Here is a 23,287-nt window from a genome sequence, read left to right as displayed (position 1 = left end):
ACTAAAAAAAAAAAAAAAAATCCCAGGTTCTAATTATTCAATGTGAGACATTGAAATACAATTTCAACAATTTCTAGTTGAAATACAATTAATACTAGCATTGTATCCAGCAATTTTACTAAACTCACATATTAATTCTAATGATTCATAACCATTCTTTTGGGTTTTCTGTGTACATACCATGCTGAGAATAATGATAGTTTTCTTTCTTTCTTTCCAATTTTTATATTAGTCTTTTATTTTTTTAAGATTTTATTTATTTTTCATGAGAGACACAGAGAGAAAGAGAGAGGCAGAGACACAGGCAGAGGGAGAAGCCGACTCCGTGCAGGGAGCCCGACATGGGACTCGATCCTGGGTCTCCAGGATCATGCCCTGGGCTGAAGGTGGCGCTAAACCGCTGAGCCACCCAGGCTGCCCTGTATTAGTCTTTTCTTTATTTTTTGTGTAGTTTCACTGGCTGGGATCTTCAGCATGATGTTGTGGGCAATGCTAGAAGCAGACATCCTTAGCAGGTTGGGGTGAGGAGAGGTGGGGAGGAGAACCCTAATCAAGTGATCAGTGTTAGTATCACCAATAATGGGAACATATCAAAATCATGATTCACTTACTAAAAAAAAAAAAAAAAAAAAAAAGATTCACTTACTAGAATGGGATTAGAAGAACACAGCATCACTTCTGGGAGATTCCTGTCCAAGCAAGATGCATGATCTGAATGGAAATGTGAGGAAACCTCAGATAAATACAAACTGAGGGACAGCCTACAAGTAACAGGCTGATGGTCTCTAAAAGTTTCCAGGTTATGAAAGTCAGGGAACTGATGAATTGTTCTAGGTTGAAAAAGACATAATGATTAAATGCAAAGAATGATCTAAAGTGGATCCTTTTGCTAAGGGCATTTTTGGGACAATTCACAAAACTTGAATCCAGTCAGAAGATTCGACGGTAGTAATAATACATCAGTGTTAAGTTCCTGATCCTGGTGGCTATGTAGGAGAAGGTCTTTGCCTATAGGAAAATAAAGTACTTTGGAGGAAGAGGGTATCATATCAGTAACTTACTCTCAAATCATTCAGGAAAACATTTCTTTGTACTCTATTGCCAACTTTTCTGTAATTTTACTTCGAGATTGTCTCAAAATAAAAGTTAAAATAATCCAGAACGCTTCATTCCAGAGAGAGCCACCAGGTGGAGTCCTTAGAGCAGGGAGCTAGTTTTACTTGGCCACTCTTTCTGGTTAAAGAGGGTTTAAAGGGAAATTGTAGGAGTTTCCCTTACTTCAGCACACGGACAGGGACATAAGTCAAACTATAGGTGGTTTTATTCATTGCACAACATCCCTATGAAGTTGAGATTACCTTTTTAAGTTTCATTTCTTTTGGGTGGGGTGTCTCAACCTCATTTGAGAGGTTGACACTTTGAGGCTAGATAATTATTTTTTGTGGGGCTGTCCTGTGCTCTGCAGGATGTTTAACACTATCCCTGGCTTCTGCTTACTAGATGCTGTACATACCTCCACCAAAATGTGTGACCACCAAAAATGTCTCCAAACATTAACAAATATCCCCTAGGAGGCGGAAATCACCAACAGGTTAAGAACCACTGTTTCTGCAACAGAATGTTCTCTGCTCTGAGCATTTAGGTTCCTCTTTGCTCAACAGATAGCCTAAGAGGTATCTGATCACTCCTAGTATGGCTGGTACATAGTGTGTGTATGTGTGTGTGTGCTTGTCTGTCTGTCTGTCAGTAAAGGGGGAAGCTTTGGGTGGTGGGAACTGAACCCCAGGACCTGGGGTTCTGGCAGGTGCTCAGTGCTGTATCACGTAGGGATTCTGTTCTGTGCACAAACCACAGAGCCTGGAGTGTCAGGAAAACCCTTGGGCAAGCAGCCAGGAAGGGTAAGTCCTGGGTTCAAGGAAAGAAAGCAGCAGAAAAGGCTGGCTGAGTAGGATACAGACCCCTTTCCCACAGCTGCCAGAACCCAGATGCCTCCCAGCTTAATGGGAAGAACCTTAAGATGCTGGAGGATGGCCTTGGTTTCCATCATCCCTCTTTGTTCTTATTAAAATGTCCTTTCTGGGGATCCCTGAGTGGCTCAGTGGTTGGGTGCCTGCCTTTGGCCCAGGGTGTGATCCTGGGGTCTGGGGATTGGGTCCCACGTTGGGCTCCCTGTGTGGGGCCTGCTTCTCCCTCTGCCTGTGTCTCTGTGTCTCTCATGAATGAATCAATCTTTGAAAAATAATGATAATAATAAAATAAAATAAAATGTCCTTTCTGTTTCACTTCTCCACCCCCTTCTCTTTCCATCCTCAGATCTGGACCTCCCCTGCTCCCCTCACCTGCTCCCAGGGGTCCCAGCATACTTCAAGCATTCAAACTTACAGCCCTCTTCAGCCCTATTATGGTGAGTCAAATGCAGTGGACAGCAGTCTCCCCCAAGTTCAAGTGCTCTCTATGGCTGGCCATAGAGGTTTATAGAAACCTGTTTTTTTTTCAAGTTCAATTCCTCCCTTTCTGTTATAGGTATATCTTCTTTAAAAAGTGCAACTTCCCCCAAACCTTTCAAGAGTTACAAAATATAAAGTCAGCAGTGGCCTGGGAGGGATGGAGATGCATACATGGAGACAAGGTCAGAAAACTATCATCTCCTGCAAATAAAGCCAGTTTAAAATAAATGCATCCTGGCTGGATTTGGCCAACCATAGAATTAACTCACCCCCCCCCCACCCCCAACACACACACACAGAGAGCCAGCCTCCCTCTCTCTAAAGACAGCAAGGGAGCCACCTTGCCAGTGTGTGGCCCAGTGCAAGTCCCTTTACCTCTATGAGCCTCAGTCTACAAAACAACAGATTTAGAGATGATCCCTGACTTTATCCTATAAAACAAAATCCATAAACGTGCCTCACCCCCACTGAGTCCAAATATCCGTAAAGTTGGCCCATCTGCAAACAGGCACTTTATGCGGTCAGTCCTTTTTAAAAAGGTGGTGTTTTGTCCCTACAACTTTTTTTTTTTTTTTAAGATTTTACTTATTTATACATGAGAGACACACAGAGAGAGGCAGAGACATAGGCAGAGGGAGAAGCAAGCTTCCTGCGGAGAGCCCAATGCAGGGGGTGGGGGGACGGACACTGGATTACGGGACCCTGGGATCACGACCTGAGCTGAAGGCAGATGCTCAACCACTGAACCACCCAGGTGTCCCAGTCCCTAGGATTTTGTGGACAGCTTCTCAGCTTCCCACCACCCTCCACAGCCCCAGGACCAGCTGGCCAGCCACAGCAGCAAGGGGACATGCACTCTGAGGCAGCCTGGTTGGCTTCTCATAGTTGGGATCCTTTGGGAATAAAAGGAATTTGCTTCTGACTCAGTGCCCATAATGTGAGACCATTGCTCTCAGTGGGAAGAGAGCTCCAGGGGCTGAAATGGTGTCCCTGCACCAGAGGTACTTAGCATTGCTGGTTTTAATTCAATTGGTTCATGGGGAAAGTTGAACCCTTACCAGTATTCTGCCCAGGTCCGAACACACTCATTCCATCACTGCCTCACACTGGCAGCTCCAGCCGATTCACACTCGTGGGGGCAGCTGTCAGCTTGTGTGGCCTACCCCACTTGCTGAGAACTGCATGTTGCTCCCTTCTTCCAGCTCTGAGGTCTCTGGAAAGCTCCCTGCTGCCATGTTCTGCTGTACAAACCGTCCTTGTGGCCACAGTCAATGGGGGCTTGGTGAACACTAACGTGAAGCAGGGTAACCATGGCCAAGAAGCAGATACAGAAAGTTTGCTTCGGGAGTTTGATTTGTACCAGTTTCATTTGGAAGGTGTCAGTGGACTCGTTATTTGTCCAATCAGCTGGGGAGGTGAGGAGGACAGGCTATAACACTGTCACCTTTAATGCTGGTACCAGGAGCCCCAAGGCCCAGCTGCACCCTTCCTGAATTCTAAGTTAACCCTGGATTCCTAAAACAATGCCCTTTACCCACTTTTGTTTTTTTTTCCTAAGTCAGTTCCAGTGAGTGCATTTCCTTTATTTGTAGCCATAAAGGCTGCAAATAAAAACCAAAAATTTGCTGGATTCCCAGCAAATACAAGCTTCTGACCTCAAAGAGTGGCCATGGTAAAAATCCCATGCAGCACAGAACCCATGGGTACAGGGATTTCAGTCACTATGCAAAAAACAAGCTGTGTCCTAATTAAGTCCCACTTAGCAGAGGTGAAGAGGCATGTGGTAGGGGCTGTGGAGGGCAACCCCTTGACAATGAAGGGCATCTCTGTCTCCAGCCCCTCCACCCAACCAGGCTTTGGTGGCCTGAAGAAGGCCGGTTACCAAAAGATTCCCTGGGGCTGGAGCTCTGGGATTTCCCCCCTGACTTCATCACATGAACATTCGCTAACATGAGCTAAAGCTCTTCGGCTTAATGGCATCAAAGAGATCCAAAACCATAAAAAAAGCCATTTCACACATTGGTCAACACCCACGTTTATTAATTGTTTAATTGTTATGCCTTGGAAAGAAATACGGGCTTCTTTGTCATGGGATGTTAACTCTTTTATTAACAAGGTTAACATTGTATTTGCTTTGTGGATTTCTCTTTTGAAGTTGTGGATTCAATAAACAACAGCTGGGCTTCCCCAGCTCCTAGGGGACAAGGCAAATGCATTACAGTCATAGAGGGGAGCAGGACAAAATGGAGAACAAGCTTGAAAAAATTTAAGGCAAATGTCACTCCCATAGTCAAGGGAACTGATCAAGCAGGTCTGCATTTCAATGAAAATATATGAAATATTTGTCAAAATAATTAACATCGGTAAAAATTAGAACATGTAGCTTATAAAATGCCTACACAGGTTTGGCAGAAATAGACCCAACTGTGTCATTAGGCTCATAGTACATACAGAGACAGGACCATCCACCTTAAGAGCAAGTCTCCCGGTGAGCAGAGGCCAAGCATATTTCAAAAGCAATTCCACAAAATGGGCAGTGATCAGATTAATGATTCAAGGGCTGGGGTTCTATTTTGGTAAGAGGAATTGCTTAAGTCACTGGGGCTCCTTTTGGCTGGCCCCCAGGATGCCCCTGGGGCCCTCCTCAGAAGGTTTTGCATCCGGTAGAGGTGATCATTTGGACCAGGAGACCCCTGGAAACATGACAGAACGTGGTGACAACGGGCACTTGGCGGGACAGTGCGGTGGAGAAAGGAAGGCTCTTCCCATCCAGGTTTGGAATTGGATATTCTAAGACATCGCTGCAATTCCAGAAGTTGCTGACTATGTAGAAATAGATGCTCCATCCTCAGTGGTCATGTATTTTATGCCCCCCAGTCTATTCTATTTACAGTTTGACCAAACCGTCCCCAGGCCCCTCTGTGGCAGGTGGGGGTGGGTGGGGAGCAGATGCACGCTTGCCCAGGGCACCCCGTGTGGGGACTGCCCTGGCCTGGCAGGGGAGATTCACCCTGGCAGGGGAGATTCATGGAGGCTGTACAAAAGCACGGGGAGGAGAGTGATGTGTGAAGCCAAGCATCTTGCCTTTCTGCTTTGGTCTTGAAGATTCAATAAACTTACGGTCCCAGAAGCTGCTCCAGAGCTGGAGCTGTGGATTCCTGGAATTCACGTCGTTCCTATTTGGGGTTTGCCAGAAGAACAGAGCCAGCAAGCAGAGTTTGAGAGGCTATCGCTGTTTGAGGGGCATCTCCTTAAGGCCCACCCCCCACCCAGACTGGGTGCTCGGAGATGCCTCAGAAGGACTTTGCTTGCAGGGAGATCAAGCTGTCAGATGCAGGGTCCCCCTGAAACAGGCTCTGGCTGACAGTCTGGAGAAAAGGCGGGTGAACAGATGGACAGGAGGGGCCCTGCCTTCTGCAGTCAGCTGGGGGGACTCCTACCCCGCCAGGAGGCACGTGCGGCAGCAGAACTGAATGAACAGCTTCCGTTCACAGAGCCGGTTGGACTTCACCATCTCGCAGAACGTCTCGTCAGCTGGGGTTCCCCCAGGAAAGAGAGAGGAGGGACAGGTCAGACTTCGGGGCTTGTTAAGATTGTTCCAACCAGCCCATTTCACTGAGCCCCCTAAGGTGGGCTGGGCGGGGGTTCCCAGAGAAGGTAGGGGCAGCAGCCAGGGTGGGCCTCGCCATCCTCCCATGACATGTGTAGCCTGGTTTGGCAGAGGGGCCCCGGCTATGGACAAGGGGGGACTCGAGGCAGCATGGAGGGTGGAGGTGGCTACACCAGCCTGGCCTCAGTGCTCCTGCGCATCTGTCTTTCCAGATAACTGTGGTGGTGGCAAACTTAGGAGAAAAACTCTGGGGTGGGGGGAGGATAGGAGGGCAGGCATGGAAGGGACAGGCATGGAGGCTGCTCCTGTGTCCCAGAAGAACCCCAAACCTAATGAGATAGGAGGAAAAGAGTTGTCAAGGTTAATGCAAAGGAGGAGGGGAAGAGGGATGGAGGCCAGCCCATCCCACCTGGCTGCTGGCATTTGAAGATGCCCTGGCATTGATGATGGGACCTGGGAGACCCTCCTGTGACCACCCCCACTTTTATGGGCTGGCTAGATAACCTGAGTAGGTGTCATCCTAAAGAGGGAGCTTCCTAGCCTTTGAGAGCACACAATTCTGCAAACCAAAAAGAAATGACCAAACAGCAAGGCAAGGAGGCCACACTGAGGCCTCTGGAGCATGCTGGGTTTGTGCACTGTCAGGCCGGGCCAGCGACAGCTCCACGGGACCGCCAGCTTTCTCTCCTGTGTGTAAGCTCACAATGCCCAGAGCTGGCCTGCCCTGTTCCTCCCAGTGCCTTGCTGAGCACGGAGTCTTCCTGCCACAGCATGGCTGCTCACAGCTCCCACCCCGCTGTCCAGGCCAGAGCCCTCTGCCTGGAGCTGCCAACCTGGTCTCTGGTCTCCCTCAGGAGTTCATGTCCTCGCAGCCCTTCCTGGTCTCCAGTGGACCTAGGGAACCAGGGCTCATCCACAGCACTGATGTTGGGCTTCCCTGTGGGATGTGGGGGCCTCAACTCTGGGCTCTGAGGCTGAGACCCCTCAGGCCTCCTCCTGGCTTTGATCCCCAAGGTTGGGCCTCTCCTCTTTTATTATTATTATTATTATTATTTTTTATTTTTATTATTATTTTATTATTTTAAAGATTTTATTTATTCATTCATGAGAGAGGCAGAGACACAGGTAGAGAGACACAGGCTTCCATGCAGGGAGCCCGACATTGAGACTCGATCCCGGGACTCCAGATCAGGCCCTGGGCCGAAGGCAGAGCCAAACCGCCAAGCCACCCGGGCTGCCCCGGCCTCCCCTAAGAGAACTCACCATGCCCAGACCACAAGGGCTTATGGAATGAGTGGGAACAGTACAAGAACAAAATCAGTCTTCTGAGTCACCCAACAAATAGACCAGCAGTAGCTTGGTGGCCAGGATGCCTCCCTGGTCAACGTGAGAGGCCTAAAGGGACAGGAGGAAGATGAGAGGTGTCCCCGATGGTCACCCAGAGGAGTGGCCAGCACACCCGTTCAGAGGGACTGCTGTCCCCGCATCTCCTTTTCCTTTCTCTTTGAGCCAGAAGCCAGTGAGCTGAGCACCTCCAAGGACAGCCCCGAGGTCAACCCAGGTGCATCCCCTGGCCCGCCCTGCCTCCCCCGGTGCTCACCGTTGCTGCACGTGTGGTTGGTGATGCAAGTGTTCCCCAACAATGTGAAGCCCACCTTACACCTGCTACACTTCCTGCTGGAGCCTTCACAGCTCAGGCAGCTCTCGTCACACCTGTGGGAGGACAGAGGTTCACAGCTGCTACTTGGGGAAGGGGCCTGACTGACTGCTCCGGGCACCCCTCCTGGAGCCTCCCTGCCCTCCTGCATTGCACCTGCCCTGCAACTGCATCCATCGTGATGGCTTGAGACCCCAGCCAAGCGTCTGCACATCCTTCCTCCCGTCTGAATGCTCTATTGCCCTGGGAGGGTGAAGACCATCAGGGCCCGTCAGCAGGAACATGCCCAAGGGCAGCAGGCAGGCCCAGGTCCCTGTGGCTTCCTGTGGCTCCCTGTGGCTCACCAGGACACCTTCTTGGGACACTGTGGCACCCACTCCACAGGTGGTTCCTCAAGCAGTACCAGCACATGCACCCTTGGACAGCTGCCCAGCTCTGATGGCTACAAGGTTGGGACTCAGGGATTGGGTGGGGCAAACTTGATCCTGAAGCTGGCCTGGGGGACTGCTGTTGCCCATCAGGCTGAGCATCCTTCACAGTGATACCAGTCTCCCCACAGGGCAGGTGGGCAGGGTGAGGCTTTTCCAGTTCCTGCCCCAGAAATGGGACCCAGGGCTCTTTCTAATGAAGAGTACTGTGATCTCAGGGGAGGGTTGGCACACAAGCCGGCAAGCTACATCCAGCAGTTTTACTGGAACAGTCATTTGCTCAACTATATATCATCTGTGGCTGCTCCTATGATGGCAGAACTGAATAGTCGTGATGGAGACCACAAGGCCTGCCACGCCCAGACTACTTACCACCAAGCCCTCTACAAAGAGAGCTTGCCATCTCTGCCTCAGGGCTTGCATCTTCACCTCACCCCCTCTGGTAGGCTGTACCTGCTGCCTTTTCGGAGTCCAGCTCCTGGTGAGTGGGTCTCACCGGGCTCTAGCCTGCCATCCACCTTTCCCCCGCCGCCCCCCATGCCAGCTGCAGCCAGAGCAGGCCCTGGAGGTGGCGTTCACACAGGGTGGGAGGTACATCTGGAGCAGAAACCTGGCTCTGAGGACTCCTGCATCTGCCTTGTGTGGCCAGTTCTTTGCACAGGACATATGCCACCTGCCTAGTCAGTGACTAAATGTCATCAACAAGGCTCCCCAAGCAGCCTTCTGCTGGGTTCTGATTTCACCTGTGATTCTGCCTGCGTGGAGTACCTGGTGGGTCACGCCCTCGGCCTGGATGAGAGGGGGGTTTTATTCTACTAGTGCAGGGTGCCCCCAAACGAGTTCAGGCCCATAGTCTATACTCATAAATGGGTAAATCCCACGGGCAAACTTGTCCTTCTCATGTCTTTCTCCTACAGCGAGAGCCTGGCCACTACCCCCATATAACCTGGAGGGGGGAGGGTGGGGCCTGCTGTGTTGGGACCCTGGTTCTGTGCACTTTGGGGAAACCACTAGGGTCTGGTCCATCCTGCTGTACCTTCTGGTGGCCCAGCCACAGATCCCTGGTGCCACAGCACAAGGGATGACTTCCCTTGGGGATCCCTGGCTTCTTTTACAGATCACCCCTGTAGGACCAGAACTAGGGCCTAGCCTAACTATTCAATGGGAGGAGGGGGGTCAGTCATCCCAAAGCCTGGGGGCCAGTACTCCCAGGCCGTGGCCACGGGCTGCTTCGATGCAACACTGAGTGGAGCACGCCAAGGTAGAGGACCACCTGCACACGGCTTACCTTCTCCAAATATAAGCTCACCAAGCTCGGGGGGCTCCCTTCTAGCCCCAAGTGGGAAAGCAGGTATGTCAGTTTTATATGGCTGTGTAACACACTAACACAAACCTGGCAGCTTAACACAAACACCATTCAGGATCTTCCAGTTCAACAGGCAGAGCCCTGGGCAGGCTCCGAGTAGCTCCCTGCTCAGGGTCTTATGAGGCCCAGGTCAAGGAGTCAGCTTGGCCTGGCCTTGGATGTGGAGGCCCCAGATCAGGGGAAGAATTGGAAGAATCCAGCATTATGCTGCTCCCAGGGAGGAATGATACCCCTCCAGGTGACACCCCGCCCCCCCCTGCCCACAACTGCCTTGAGGTCCTTGCTTCTCTGAAAGACCCTCTTGGCTCCTTTCTGCCCTGCAGGTAGTCCTCTTAAGGCAGGGAGGGGGCTTTTCAAACATCTCTGGTTCTGTCACTTTCTATGGTACCTACATCCCCCACAAAACACCATGGCAACTTTGCCCTGCCAAAATCTGGAAGGACAGGCATGCCCCCTGCAGCCCCTCTTCCATGGCAAGGACCATGTCCTCTTCTTTCTTTTTGACTTCCTGCTGTTCTGGGTGACAGACAGCAAGTCTTGTCACATTTCAGTCTGGGCACAGAATAAAGCAGAAGGCATGCCTGAAGTCTCTGCCCTGGTGATCACCTGGGAGGGGTGGAGAGAGCAGAGAACAGTGGGGAGGACTGGGGGAATGAGAGGCTAGCTTACCCCTCAGGCAAGTGCCCCACCGAATTGCTGTCTTCAGAGAGGTCCTTGCTCCCTCTTCTGGGTCCTCTTACTAAGCTTTGGGGCTCTCCAGTGCCTCTTTTGAGATCTTTGTCATGGACTGTTTTACACTTTGGGCCTCAGCTCCACCAGTCTTGTAGGCATCCTGGTTGCCGACCCAGCAGGCCTGAGTCCCAGCCTGGCTTTTCCACAGAGCTGCCCCAGGCCTGCCAGCAGGGGCTTGCCACGGCACTCCTCAGCATCCTAAGGCCCAGAGGAGGCCAAACCCAAAAGCTGCTGCTGTCTGAGTGGGGAGAGGGCCTGCAAAACCAAACAGACCAAGACTATTCTTCCTTCAGGAGGAATCCACACAGAAGGGGTCTTCGGAGCCAGGGGACTCTAAAGACAGAAGCTTCCTAAAAGGCTGACATTTTACCACCTCAGGGCCTTGGGCAGGGCTCCTCCTGGGTATAGCTCCAGTACTGGCCTCCCCTCTCTAACTGAAAGCTTTCCCTCCTGTGGAGGTAAGCACCCAGGAAGCTGCTGTCCTCTGATGTCCAGGAGGAGCTTGGGGGGCTGCCTACCTCCTGCCTTCTAGGCTAGGGAGGACATAGTTTCTAGGTACCCCACAGGGGACTGGGGGCCATGTTCATGGGGATGCCCAGCATCCTGTGGGAACCTGGGCGTCTGACAAACAAAAGTGATTATCACTTTCATTCCACACTCTTCCTGGGCTGCTGTTCTTAGTACAATTACCCTTGAACCAGTGGGGCTGGTTAAAATGAAACGCTTACTTCAGACACACATGCCGAAGACCCTATGCAGGACTCAGCAAGGCTGAGTGAAGGTGGCAAGTTTCCTATTTCAAATCAGCTCAAAAGAGGGGGCTGATGCCTGCACAGATACATAAATCCCTCAGGACCTTCTTTTGTGAGTCAAAAAAGTGCCAGGATTTGGTGGTCTCTCATGGGCTGACTATGGGGTTTTGTTTGTTTGTTTGCTTGTTTTTGTCTTAAGAGAATAAATTGGAACCCAGAGCAGGTCTCAAACGGCCTGGGGAGGCAACCCCACCACCGGTCCCCAGCCAAGAGGAAGACAGGGCAAGGTCTCCCTAGCCCTGTTGTAATATGTGCCTCCAAGGCTCCCTTGTTTTGAATCTGTTTCAGAAGAAAGGCCCCTCCCCCAGCCCCACCATCATTATCATCAAGGCCACCTTACAACATCTCATTATTGCTCTTACCCTGAACGAGACAGGCTGCCCTGCCTGTCCTGGGATTTAGGTTATGAAGTCCTGAGGTAAGGCAATAAATATTCAGCAAGACAAGAGGACACCCCCAAACAAATGGCTTCTTCTTTTCACTGCTCACGTCCAATGAGAAAGGGAAGGAATGCCACAGGGTTGGAAACCACCACACAAGAATGGTGCACGACGCAGACACATATGGGAAAGGAGAGAGGGGTTACAGTGTATGTTCACTGGCTGCACAGGGAATAATTTTAGAATGAGGACATCATCTGAACCTAAATTTTCTCTATCTAATGTAAAATAAAAAAAGAAAACAACAACAACAACACATGGTTTCCTTAATAACCACCAGTGTGAAGGGTTCCTGGGCTGTGGCACAGAGAGCTCCTGTGGACTTGGCTATGAGGGTGCAAGTACCACCAAGAAGGCACCTGTGTTTCTGCTTCCTGTCCCATGCCTGGCACTCAAAACTTATTAAATGAACAAAGGAATGAAAGCCACCAACAAATTGTGATCTTGGCCATCACCAACTGCAGAGGTCTCTTCCATCATAAATGGGTCCCAGTACCCCACCATACCTGCTGCAACCTCTGCCGTGGCGTGATGTGGCATCCTCCCCCAGCCCCAGGGAAGAGGCCATCAGACTTGGCCCTCTGGCTGTTCCTTTGCTGGCAGAGGCAACCACCATTGTCTGGCAACTTTTTTTTTTTTTTTAAGATTTATTCATTTATTTGAGACAAAGGGAGAGAAAGAGAGAGCATGAATGGGGGGGGTGGGCAGAGGGAGAGGGAGAGAGAGGATCTCAAGCAGTCTTCCTGCTGAGCATGGGATTCAGTGTCACAACCCTGAGACCATGACCTGAGCTTAAATCAGGAATTGGATGCTTCACCAACTGAGCCACCCAGGCGCCCCATCCATTTCCCAGCAATCTTGGTCCGAGCCAGGAAGACCATCTGAAAAGATTACATACCTTCGGCACACTTTGTGGGGCAAGCCTGGCATCTCCTCTGGGTAGAAACCTTCACCACAGGCCGGCACACATTTCCAGTCTTGGAAGTGGAAGTTTGCCGCACAGTGTATACATTCTTCTCTGCTGGGCCCTGGGGGGTTCAGGGATAGAAGCAAATGTCAGGGACCATCCACCTGTTAACACGCTCCGAGCCTGCCACAGTGCCCTGGGGATCTGGGGTATGCTTCAGACACCCCATGTCCACCACTATAGCTAGGGGTCCCAGGTGTCCACCCTATGCCTGCACTGGGCCATCCTTGCCCACATCCCCATTCCATAGGGAGGGATACAGAGGTGTGAGCCAAGCTCAGCCTGCTTCCCACTGCCTGTGCCACGTCTGATGGCCCTGATTCCAAATGCTTCCTTGCCAGCAGGCCTTGGTCCCACTTCTTTTTGCTAGAGGCAACCATGTGTGGCTTGGAACAGTTAAAATACGGCTGCGCCAAACTGAGACATCGTGCAAGCACAGAATATATACATACTGGATTCCAAACAGTGTAGAAACAGGATAGAAAACTGCTTGTTTATTTTTTATGTTGACTATATGTTGAAATGATAGTATTTTAGGTACACTGGATTAAATAAGATATGTTATTATACTTATTTCTGCCTATTTCTGTAGGAAATTTACAGTTGTATCAGTGGCTTACATCGGCAGTTTGCATATTTCTTTTGGGCAGATCACCATTGTAGGATGTGGGAAAAGTGACAGAAGGGATTTGGGGGGGATGGTGTTGACAAGTAGTTGGTGTGGATAACCAGGATGACAGAAAACAAACAACTAAGGGCTTACAGAGTGGGGGGTAGCAACTCAAAGAGACAAAACCTCCAAATGAAGGCCCAAGAGTCAAGAGGGAGAACCACGTGGTTCTCATCAGCCTGAGGCAGACATTGGTCTAGAATAAAGAAACTGCTGTCTGCCTGCCTACCTGTCCATTTGTTCATTCATTCATTTAACAGCAAGTAAGCGCTGGTGTCTACTCTGTATAGACTCCTCTTCTCCTCTACTCTGAGGAGCACCCAATGGGACATCAGAGAGAGCAGCGATGTGGCCGCTGGCTGATAGCTTAGGGGGTTGAATAGGGGGAAGAAGTCATCTTAGATGCTTAGGTGATCACAGTCCCTTGTTAAACTTCTTCCTCTAATTTCGCTATGGTCTTGGCTGAGGCCTGGCAGCTAAGGCAGTGATATCTGGCTCTCTTCCTGGAGTAGCTTCTGGACTTGGCAGGGGCCTCTTGGCCGTGTCAAGGGAAGATTCCCTTGCAGACAGGGGTCTGTCTGCAAAGTGGTTTCACCAGCCCCAATGCTCGGTGCTCTGGAGGCTGGTTTTATCTCTCAGAACCACAATGTTAGGCTTGCAAGGGAATTCTGAGCTCATCTAGCATTGTGAGTGGGATGCAGAAGCAGGAACCCTTAGGGGTCACGGAGCCTCTGTAATGAACAGCTGCCCACCCACCCATAGCCTCCACATGGGATGTCCTCCTTCTTTCACTGCGATGCCCCACAAATGTGTAGGGTTTCTGTCCAGTTTATGTTGTTCTAGATGCAAGATTGCTCCTGTGCTTTGGCCACCCCTCCATCATTTATCTCCAGACAGCATCCAGGATTGGCCTTTTGGCCTTTGGAAACCCAGGGCCTCAGGAGCTGTGTGGTCCCTGTGGCCGTCTCCACTGGGGCCTTCCCTGCTGAATCCTGTTACTCACATTGCCCTGCCTTGGCCATTAGGGTCCTGAATGTCTAGGAAAGAATACTAGTTCATATTTGTACAGTTGACCCTTGACCCAACACACAGGTTGGGGCACTAACCCCTCCATGATGTTGAAAATCTACATATAATTTTGGATTCCCCCAAAACTTAACTACTAATAGCCTACTGTTGACCAGAAGCCTTTCCGATAATATTGAGTCAATTACCACGTATTGTGTATGTTATGTGTAGTACAGGCTGCATTCTTACAATAAAGTCAGCTGGAGGAAAGAAAATGTTATTAAGAAAATCATAAGAAGAGAAAATACATTTACCATACTGTATTTATCGAAAAAAATCAACATATAAGTGGACCCATGCAGGTCAAACCCACGTTGTTCAAGGGTCAATTGTACTTAGAAGTTCAACGTATTAAACTGTAAAGCAATGAATCATATTCAGCTGGGGAAGAGGAAAAAAGTTCTGTAAACAGATGGTGGTGAGGTGAAATGCAAATGTACTTAATGCCACTGACGTGTACACTTAAAAACGGTTAATCTGGTAAAACTTGATGATTATGGATACTTTGCTGCAATTAAAAAAACCTAATTAAACACAAATTTTCGGGCAGCCCCGGTGGCTCAGCGGTTTAGCGCCACCTTCAGTCCAGGGTGTGATCCCGGAGACCTGGGGTCAAGTCCCATGTCAGGCTCCCTGCATGGAGCCTGCTCCTCCCTCTGCCTGTGTCTCAGCCTCTCTCTCTCTCTCTGGGTCTCTCATGAATAAATAAATAAAATCTTTTTTAAACACACACACACACACACACACACACACACACACACATTTTTCTGGACAAACTATTTTCACAATTACCAAAAACTATGAACTGTATAACCCAAAGTCTCTTAAGGATTCTGGCAAATCCCAAGTCTTTACAGTCTTCAGACACTTGAACAGCACCCATAGATCCTAACTTTAACAGCAGGATGGGTTTTGCTTATTCGGGACTCGATACATCATTTGTGGGGCTGACTGCAAAGTAAACATGAGGGGTACTTGCTCCAAAGGCAGAAGAATGTGCCATAAAGGGTACTGATATAACATGCTTTCCTTGCTTCTGCAATCTCTCTATGCAGCTGTCGTGATGCTTTTATCTGCTATTTCAAGCCTTTCTCCCTTGGGCAGAGGCCTGAGGAAGGGATGCCCAAGGTAAGGGCCGACCCTCACAATGACATGGGGTGCCACCCTCAGCTCATCAGGCATATGCTTTATCCGCTGCTCAGTGCTGACCAATGTGCCATGCCCCAGCTGGGGACAAGTTGAACCAGGTACCTCTCTGTCCCAAAGGTCCTCTACAGCAACCCACACCTATCAGGCAACTCCAATGAGTCACATCCTCTGTACCAAGACGCTGGGTATGTGGACCAGGAAATTAGCAAGATGCTTATTTCCAGCCAGTCGCCCACCAAATGCCCTGGGGCACTGCCAGTCCTGGGTGGAGACATGCCACCAGGCCCACTCTGCACTTGTACCCGACCACAACTCTGCCCATGACCATGTCCAGGCCCCTGTCCTAGGGATGGGCAGCAGTAATCACTGACTCGGGGCAGGGAGGGGAAGGCTCAGTGGGCGAGGCCCTTAAGGGGGTGGAATGCTGACAACAGCTACTTCAGACACAAACTCACATCTGATGCGGAGCAAAAAACCTCCAAGCAACTCAGAGCTGAGAAGTGGGGGGTGGACGCATGCAACTCAAGAGCTTAGGAAGAAGCCAGGCAGGCAGGCACAGGGAGGAAGAGAGGACCATCCCCACCCCCTTCTGCCAAGACAGCCTTAGACCTGCACACCATTGAATTAAATGCCTGAAGTGACAGAGAAGCCACTGGGTTGAGATGAGAGAAACTGAGCAACTTTGTAAAGCTGTTTGCAACAGGCTGTCTGGGGACGTGGTAAACGAAAATTGAATTATTGAAATCAAAAGCATTGTAAAGGCACATTTCTGAATTTTACGATTTGAGTGACTATGAAATTTAAATAAGTAACATTAGCCATGCTCCTTAATCAACCTGGGGTAAACAAGAAGACAAAGGAAACAAAGAATAAAAACGAGAACAAAAGAATAAGAGGGCAAAGGGCTAGGAAAAACAACTGAACTGCTGGTGGCTGAGAATGCTTCCAAATGCAGAGCTCCTGCTCCCGTGGGCTTGTCCCAGGAGGGCGTTGCAGGAAGGCACAGCTCCTGTAGGTTTTGGGGGCACTGGCCTTTGCCACAGCCCCACTTCCTCTGGCACGTCCATGCCTAGGAAGCGCAGCCTGCCCACAGGGGGCTCACGTGGCCACAGGGGATGGGGTTGGGGGGGCGGGGGGGCAGGTGGGGGAGGCTGTGCCACTCCTGCCAAGTGCTGGATCAAGAGGGAGGGTCAAGAGAAGACTTCACCTAAAATGTATCCAAGCCCACAAACTCATAATGCACTTCAACATCTAATGCAAATAACTCTGCAAACAGGAAACCCCATAAAACGAACACATTCTCTGCTCTTCTGCATAAAAACGGTGCCTGGGAGACATCTGTGCTATAATCTTTGTAGGAAATTATAATACACATAAAACTGTTTATAGAAGTCTTTTCCTCTTTGAATAAAATGTTCCAAATAAGTGAAGTTAGGTACAAAGAAGAAAGACTATGTTTTTAAAAAGGCTCCTTCACTTCACCACCAGGATCTGCCCCCATTTCTCTGAATCTTTATAGTCTTGCATCCGAGGCAGTGTCTTTCTGCAGAGAGGGCTGAGCTTCAGGCAAAGCAGCTCCTGAGCGGTTCAGCTTCCTTATGTGGCCCCCAAACATCCGTCTCCTGGCTGGGTTTCTAATGCCTGGAAACCCGGGCTGGCTCATTAAAGGGTCTTAATGATTTTCCTTTATTTTGAATTTTTTAAATTGTGATGAAAGGAACAGAACATCAAATTTGCCATATTAACCATTTTTAAGTGTACAGTTCAGTGGCATGAAATACATCCATGCTGTCAGGCAACCATCACCACCATTCATCTTCAAAACTTTTTCATCTCCCCAAACTGAAACTCTATACCCATTAAACACTAATTCCCCCCTCCCCCACCGAGTCTCCTGGAAGGGCCCCTATGATTTAATGTTGCAATACCCAGAGAAGCCCTTGGAATCCCAGGGCTTTCCTGGCTTCAGGACAGTTGGCCTAGAGTCCGTGACCCAGGTCCCAACCGTCTGGCATAATGAAAGCAAGGCCCCTCCAGGCGATGAACTCACCCACACAGGTTTGGCAGGTGTGATGGCATTCCCCACATTTGATTAGCTCAGAATCAAAGTAGGTGCCCGGTTCACAGTCCGGAATGCAGCTGCCCCTTGCAAGGCTGTTGAAAAGGGGGGAAAAAAAAAGGCATGTTTTCATATCCCTTCCCAAATTCTAATTAAATTACAATTTGCCTGCAATCGCCTTTCATGAGAGGAAAGGAAAGTCGCTAAAGCACGGTTCTTTGTGTTACTTGAGGTTCCAAGCTCATGAAAGCAGAGGAAAAGTGGTCCTGAAGCCAGCTGGAGGCCCAGCAAGAAGGAATGCCCCAGACCTGAAAGCAGAGCCTCTTCGGAGTCCAGGTGACCTTGGAAATTCCCTGGGGCCTTGGTCCTGGTGCAAGATTACACGGTGTTTGATACACATGTAGCAAGCTGTCTGCCATTAGACACCAGGGGACAAGTGCTCTGGGGTGTTAGCAAGATCCAGAGAATCCTGTGTTAGTGGTGAGATGTCAGGGGGTCTGAAAGCCTCTAGGCATCGATGGTGGATGCCCGCTCAGGGCTCCAGGGCCCCTGAGACTGGCAGTTCAACCCAGTCTTTAGTAAGTGATGTTTCCCTTCAAACCCTTCCCACATTTATCCCCCTAAAGAGATGGATGGCCGCGACTCAGCAGCTCGGCTGCTCTCACTGCTTTAACGTGACAGCGATGATTTGAAGCCACAGCTTAAAAGGATATTGGGCAATAAAAGGAAGCTTTCTGTGGATTATGGATGACGATGTTTTCAGAGTTTGCGTGCCTCTCTGAATGCCTGTCATGGCTGGAACTGCTGCACCAGTCTGTGTGACTACTCTTTGGCAGGCATTTTTGGTCTGTGACACTCTTCCTGACCTGAGCAGCTGACCTCCTTTCCCCTATAGGACCCACAGGAAAACAGCTCCTGGGACTCCCTAGCGCTCCCAAGGCAGAGAGCAAGTTCCAGTGGGTTGGACCCACAAAGCTTCCCCACCACCCCCGACACCTGCTTGGGGTTTGGGAGCCTGGGGTGGGGGGTGCCATCACAGCTGCCTGTTCCAGGCCACCAGCTGTGGCCACCAGCTCAATGCCACTGTTCCCTTTGGAGACCTCCTTCCTTGACTGCTTCATCCTCCTCCTATTAATCCTGCCTTGTCGAGCTAGCGAGTTTACATGACTACAGGCATGATGTGAGACTCTGGGAGGGTCCTGCTTCCCTTTCCTCTCCCCTGACTCCTGGAAGCTTGGGCCATGGACCCTCTTCTTCTGATCTTCTCTGTGACCTGGAGGAGTAAGGGCAGGCTAAGGGGAACCCCATGAAGGCAGAGTCATTACACTTCCTCAGAAAGTCTCTCTCCCCAGTGACTACAATGGGAGCAGTATGATCAACATTGCAGGGTGCCTAGGCAGCAGGTTAAGCATCTGCCTTCTGCTCAGGTCTTGATCTCAGAGTCCTGGGACAGAGCCCCATGTCAGGCTCCCTGCTCTGCGGGGAGTCTTTCTCTCCCCCTCCCCCTCTTTGTGCACACTCCTTTGCTCTTTCTCAAATAAATAAAATTTAAAAAAAAATAATTTCAAAGTCCTAGGTTGCTGTGAAGATTTAAATGAGGCAGTATTGATGACAGCACCTGGAATAAGTACTGGTAAAATTTTTCTCATCCCTACTTAGTCCGAAAACATTCAGCTTTGCTGGTGAATTCCAGCTCTGTCAGCATCCTCATCACCTGGGAACCTGTTAGACATGCAGAGTGGCAGGCTCTGCTCAGAGCTGCTGGAGCAGAATCTGCATTTTAACAAGAGCCCTGGTAATTCTTTGCATGCACTTGTAGGGGCGGGGGTGGGGTGGGGGGGTGGAGGGCACTGCTCTCGGTGACCCTTCCCTTTCTTCCCTGGTTCTAGTCCCTGGACTCTGGGTGTGTTCATGGCATAGTTTCGAATAGTATGTTTTCTAAGCTCTAGACAGTAACTTGGAGGCAGAGGTAGTATATCTTTGGTTGCATTAAATGGGCTAAGCAAACATTTCAAAATCTTCCAACAAAAATCATTAACCCAGTAAAATGTTTTTAAAGCAGACATGTGATGAGCTTGGTGGAAGAGGGAAAACCAGGAATCTAAAAAGCATCCCGAGGGAGCGAGCTCCCAGAGCGGGAAGAAGATACCAGAGCCAGGAAAAAAGATAGTGAAGGCAGAAAATGGAGAGGGGGCAAGGGGCTTTGCAATGGGGCAGACTGGAAGGGGCACAGGAGGGCGTGCCATTACTGGTGCTTAAAAACGGGAGCTCCGTTAGAATCTTCACCTTTCCAGCAGCCACCCTGCTTTATATGATAGGGTTGCTTCTTGCTTTCACCATTCCCCAAGTTCTGCATAAGTGGTAGAGATTTTGCCTTTCCTCCAACTTTCAATTTTAAACATCGATCTCCAAGTGGAACTCTGGTTTCTACAAACTCAGACTCTTTACCCTGAAGGGCTTTGGGCCTTTGCTTTGATCTTTTAGGAAAAAGTTGCCAAAACTTCGTAAAACAGTGATAGAAACAAACAAACAAACACCACAGACACTCTGCTGTTCTTCTTCTTCGGGTCTGAAGGCCGGGTTTTACCTGAATCCTTCTTTACAGACAATACATCTTTCTGGTTCATCAACACACTTTTTACAGCTTGGGTGGCATTTAAGGCAATTTTTCTGACCTGGAGGAAAAAGAAGATGAGGAGGAGAGAAGGGGGAAGAAGAGATGTGAATCCATTCTGGGCAAGGAAGACTGGCATTTCAAAGCAGCATTGATAGAACAGCTTGTCACCGGTGTCCGCCTCCAGGCAGGACGATGGAGTAATAAAACAGCCAGAGGTCATGGCCAGACCGCAGGCCCACGTGTGGGATCACAGATGTCTCTCCTCTGCTTTCTGGAGTAAATTAAAGCCCTTACACAACCTCGAGGCTTTGGAGGTGGGCCCTTTCCAGAGGAGACACGCTCTGCTTCTGTTTATTTCAACCGGGAACGAAACCAGTTCCTGGCTGATGGAGCAGAGATTAATCAGGTGTAAGTCTTCATAAGAAAAAAAAAGTGACTGGGTGCAGCCTGCAGAGGCCTCACAGCTCTCCGCTGGTGCCTTCACAGGGGACTTTATTGAAGACTTGGTAGTAGTTACAAATACAGACATAAATCTATGACGCCCATCACACCTAGGTTAATGCTGAGGGAATTTTGCCTGTTATTATCTGGTCTTTCCTTCTGGCACCTCATCGACGCCACCTTGTGTCTGGGCCTGGAAGCGAAGGGCTGCTTGCTACCCCTTTGGGTCCCCTCCTAGGGCCCCCATAGGTGGCATGACACACACGCAGCAGGTGTTCAGGCAGGACACTGGATCACTGAGGGTGGCTGATTCTTGCTTTGGGAGCAGGGTGGGGATGAAGGAACCTCAACCCGGAAAACAGGTCTGGCTGGCAGCCTAGGGCAGGTGTTTGCAAAGGCTGTGAAATGCATCTTGCCAGATGAGATGATTGGGTTTTTTTTCCTCTAAAGACATTCCAGTTATTCGGTGGCTTTGTATGTCTTTAAAGACTTCCTGGCTCCTTCTCTATAGGAGGAACTGTAACGTCATAGGCTGGATCAATGATCCCTCCTGCATAGCAAGGGCCTCTGTGGGAAGGCTGTAACCTACGCAAATCACCAACGTCAAAACAGTAGCTTCTTTGAACTTGAGAACTAGCCTCCATCTGTTTAACCCAGACCCTGTCTTTTGCCGCTTCGGTGAAATGTGGGCATGGGTCCTGGGCCCCAGAGTCCCACCCATCCACCCACCTTCCTGGGCCTGGTGGAAACGCAGGACACCTGGCACACCTGGCTTTGCTGCTCTGAGTTCAAGTTCCGCCCGTGCCATTACTAGTTAGGTAGGGGCCCTCTGCCACCTCTCAGCTTCGTTTCCCCATCTGTAAGACCAGGAAAGCATCACCCACGTCATAGGGGTGTGGTCGCTACCTGTAAAATGTGCCACAAAGATCAATGCATCTCTTCTGAGCCTAATTAACTCTGGCCAGTAGGCTCCTTTTTGTTTTTGAAGAACTGAAAACCTTCTGCCCGTACTCCATTCCCGAGTTCAGCTCAGAAGCTCTTCCTAGGAAGGGCCTTCTCCCAATTTCGACTAACAGGTCCATAAGCTGGTGCCAGATTCCCTCTCTGATCCCAGCTCCGAGATGGGGGCTGACTCATCATTCCTACCCACACAGACATGCACTTACTTTCGTCAGCATAAAATCCAGCAGGACAGAACGTCACACAGGTGTTCATCTCCTGATGGTGATAGAACCCGCGGCGGCAGGACAGGCACTGGGTTGGGCTCCTGCCCGAGCAGGTCTCACACCCCTTGTAGCACCTGCGACAGCGTCTTGCTGCTGTGTCCCCAAAATAGCCCAGAGGGCACACGCTCACGCATTTCCTGTGGGAGCAGGAGCCACAAGAGGACCTTTCCAAATCACCCCCACCACTACCCTTAAAGCCCACAGCACTGCCGGGACCTGGGGGGCAGGGCAGCTAGCTGGAGAGGAAATTCTAGCTGGCCTCTGCAAATCCCCACCCCACCCCTGGTCAGCAAAACTTGGAGGGAAGCAAAGGCCCCAAGGGTGAAGGTTAAATCACTGATGCCCCTTGTCCTGGGGAACACACGGAGAGATTCCTAAGTACATAGGAGAGGGTCCCAGACTGGCATAAGATTCCGGGAAGAGTTGTCTTTTAAAGTCTCCCCAGAGGAGGTGCTCAGTGGCACCTCGATGATGATATTTGACTTTTGGAATATTTACCTCTGATAAAGCCTCACGGCTGATGCCCCTGGGGAGCTAGTCTCACTGGCAGTGAGTAAAAGCAGCAGGCTGGCTGCCTTCATAAGGCGAGGGTGAGTGTGGCTGTGTTTGGGAGCTCCGGGATGGCAGGAAGGTCATGCCCGGCCTTGTGTCACCATGTGTGGCCACACCACCAACTGGGCATTCAGGGATAGGAGCCCCCCCAGGCTGGGCCCAATGGGCTTTTAGAACAGTCCTGACCTCTACTGTGACATTTGTCTATAGGTCCCAAGTGGCCAGCCTTGGCATACTCAGGATGACCCATTTTTGTTTAACTAAATGGCTAGAAAACATTTTATAAGCACAGATACCACACTGCCACAGCTTTTGATTTCTCTCTCACAGGCATGAATTACTCATGTGATGAGGACAAAAAGGTACTCAAACTTGGGCAACCTGGGTGGCTCAGCGGTTTAGCACTGCCTTCAGCCCAGGGCCTGATCCTGGAGACCCAGGATTGAGTCCCACGTCAGGCTCCCTGCATGGAGCCTGCTTCTCCCTCTGCCTGTGTCTCTGCCTCTCTCTCTCTCTGTCTCTCATGAATAAATAAATAAAATCTTTAAAAAAAAAAGAAAGGTACTCAAACTTATACAACCCCAAAGCAGTAAATCTCAGTGGAATTTCCTTTTCAGGGGGGTATTACATTAATTCATAATTAGGGCACCAGGCTGTGGGGTGCTAAGAACACAGCTGGAAATAGGTCACCCTAGCACCCCTCTGAGGGGCTCCAGGACATGCAGTCAGAAGCCCCAGCCCTTTACCTGCTGGTCTTGACGTTCCCCAAGCTGAAGTGGACACAGTTCAGGCACTGGTCTGCTTTGGGGCCGTCACAGCCCTTGTCACCACACTCCGGATGGCACATACCTTAAAGAAACAAGCATTTCCTTTCACCCATAGAGATGCTTTATCCATCAAATGCAGTCCCCTAAGACCCTGTGTCTGGGTCTCCCAGCCTCAGAGGGGCAAGAGAAGCTTTCCTGGGGAATGGTGGGGCCACTGAGGCTGCACGACCAGACACTCAGCTGCACGCAGTGCCCACCCCCACAGCAACCTGGCTATGC

General features: G+C 50.1%; 1 protein-coding gene across 4 annotated transcripts in view; it reads right to left on the bottom strand.

Annotated features, from left to right (window-relative positions):
* Window positions 1-4,466: 4,466 nt before the first annotated feature.
* PCSK6 (proprotein convertase subtilisin/kexin type 6) overlaps window positions 4,467-23,287 on the bottom strand; it is a 183,567-nt gene continuing 164,746 nt past the window's right edge. For all 4 annotated transcript variants that reach the window (XM_072737112.1, XM_072737113.1, XM_072737114.1 and 1 more), the window contains 7 exons: window positions 22,988-23,090; window positions 21,630-21,826; window positions 19,993-20,080; window positions 17,397-17,500; window positions 12,391-12,520; window positions 7,658-7,770; window positions 4,467-5,981 (listed from right to left, as the gene is read on the bottom strand). In XM_072737112.1, the coding sequence (XP_072593213.1) occupies window positions 5,884-5,981; window positions 7,658-7,770; window positions 12,391-12,520; window positions 17,397-17,500; window positions 19,993-20,080; window positions 21,630-21,826; window positions 22,988-23,090 (833 nt within the window). In that variant the 3' untranslated portion in view covers window positions 4,467-5,883. The remainder of the gene's footprint in view (window positions 5,982-7,657; window positions 7,771-12,390; window positions 12,521-17,396; window positions 17,501-19,992; window positions 20,081-21,629; window positions 21,827-22,987; window positions 23,091-23,287) is intronic.

The sequence above is a fragment of the Vulpes vulpes genome, chromosome 14 (assembly GCF_048418805.1).
Source record: "Vulpes vulpes isolate BD-2025 chromosome 14, VulVul3, whole genome shotgun sequence".
NCBI classification, from domain to species: domain Eukaryota; kingdom Metazoa; phylum Chordata; class Mammalia; order Carnivora; family Canidae; genus Vulpes; species Vulpes vulpes.
This window is presented reverse-complemented; position numbering and strand designations above follow the sequence as displayed.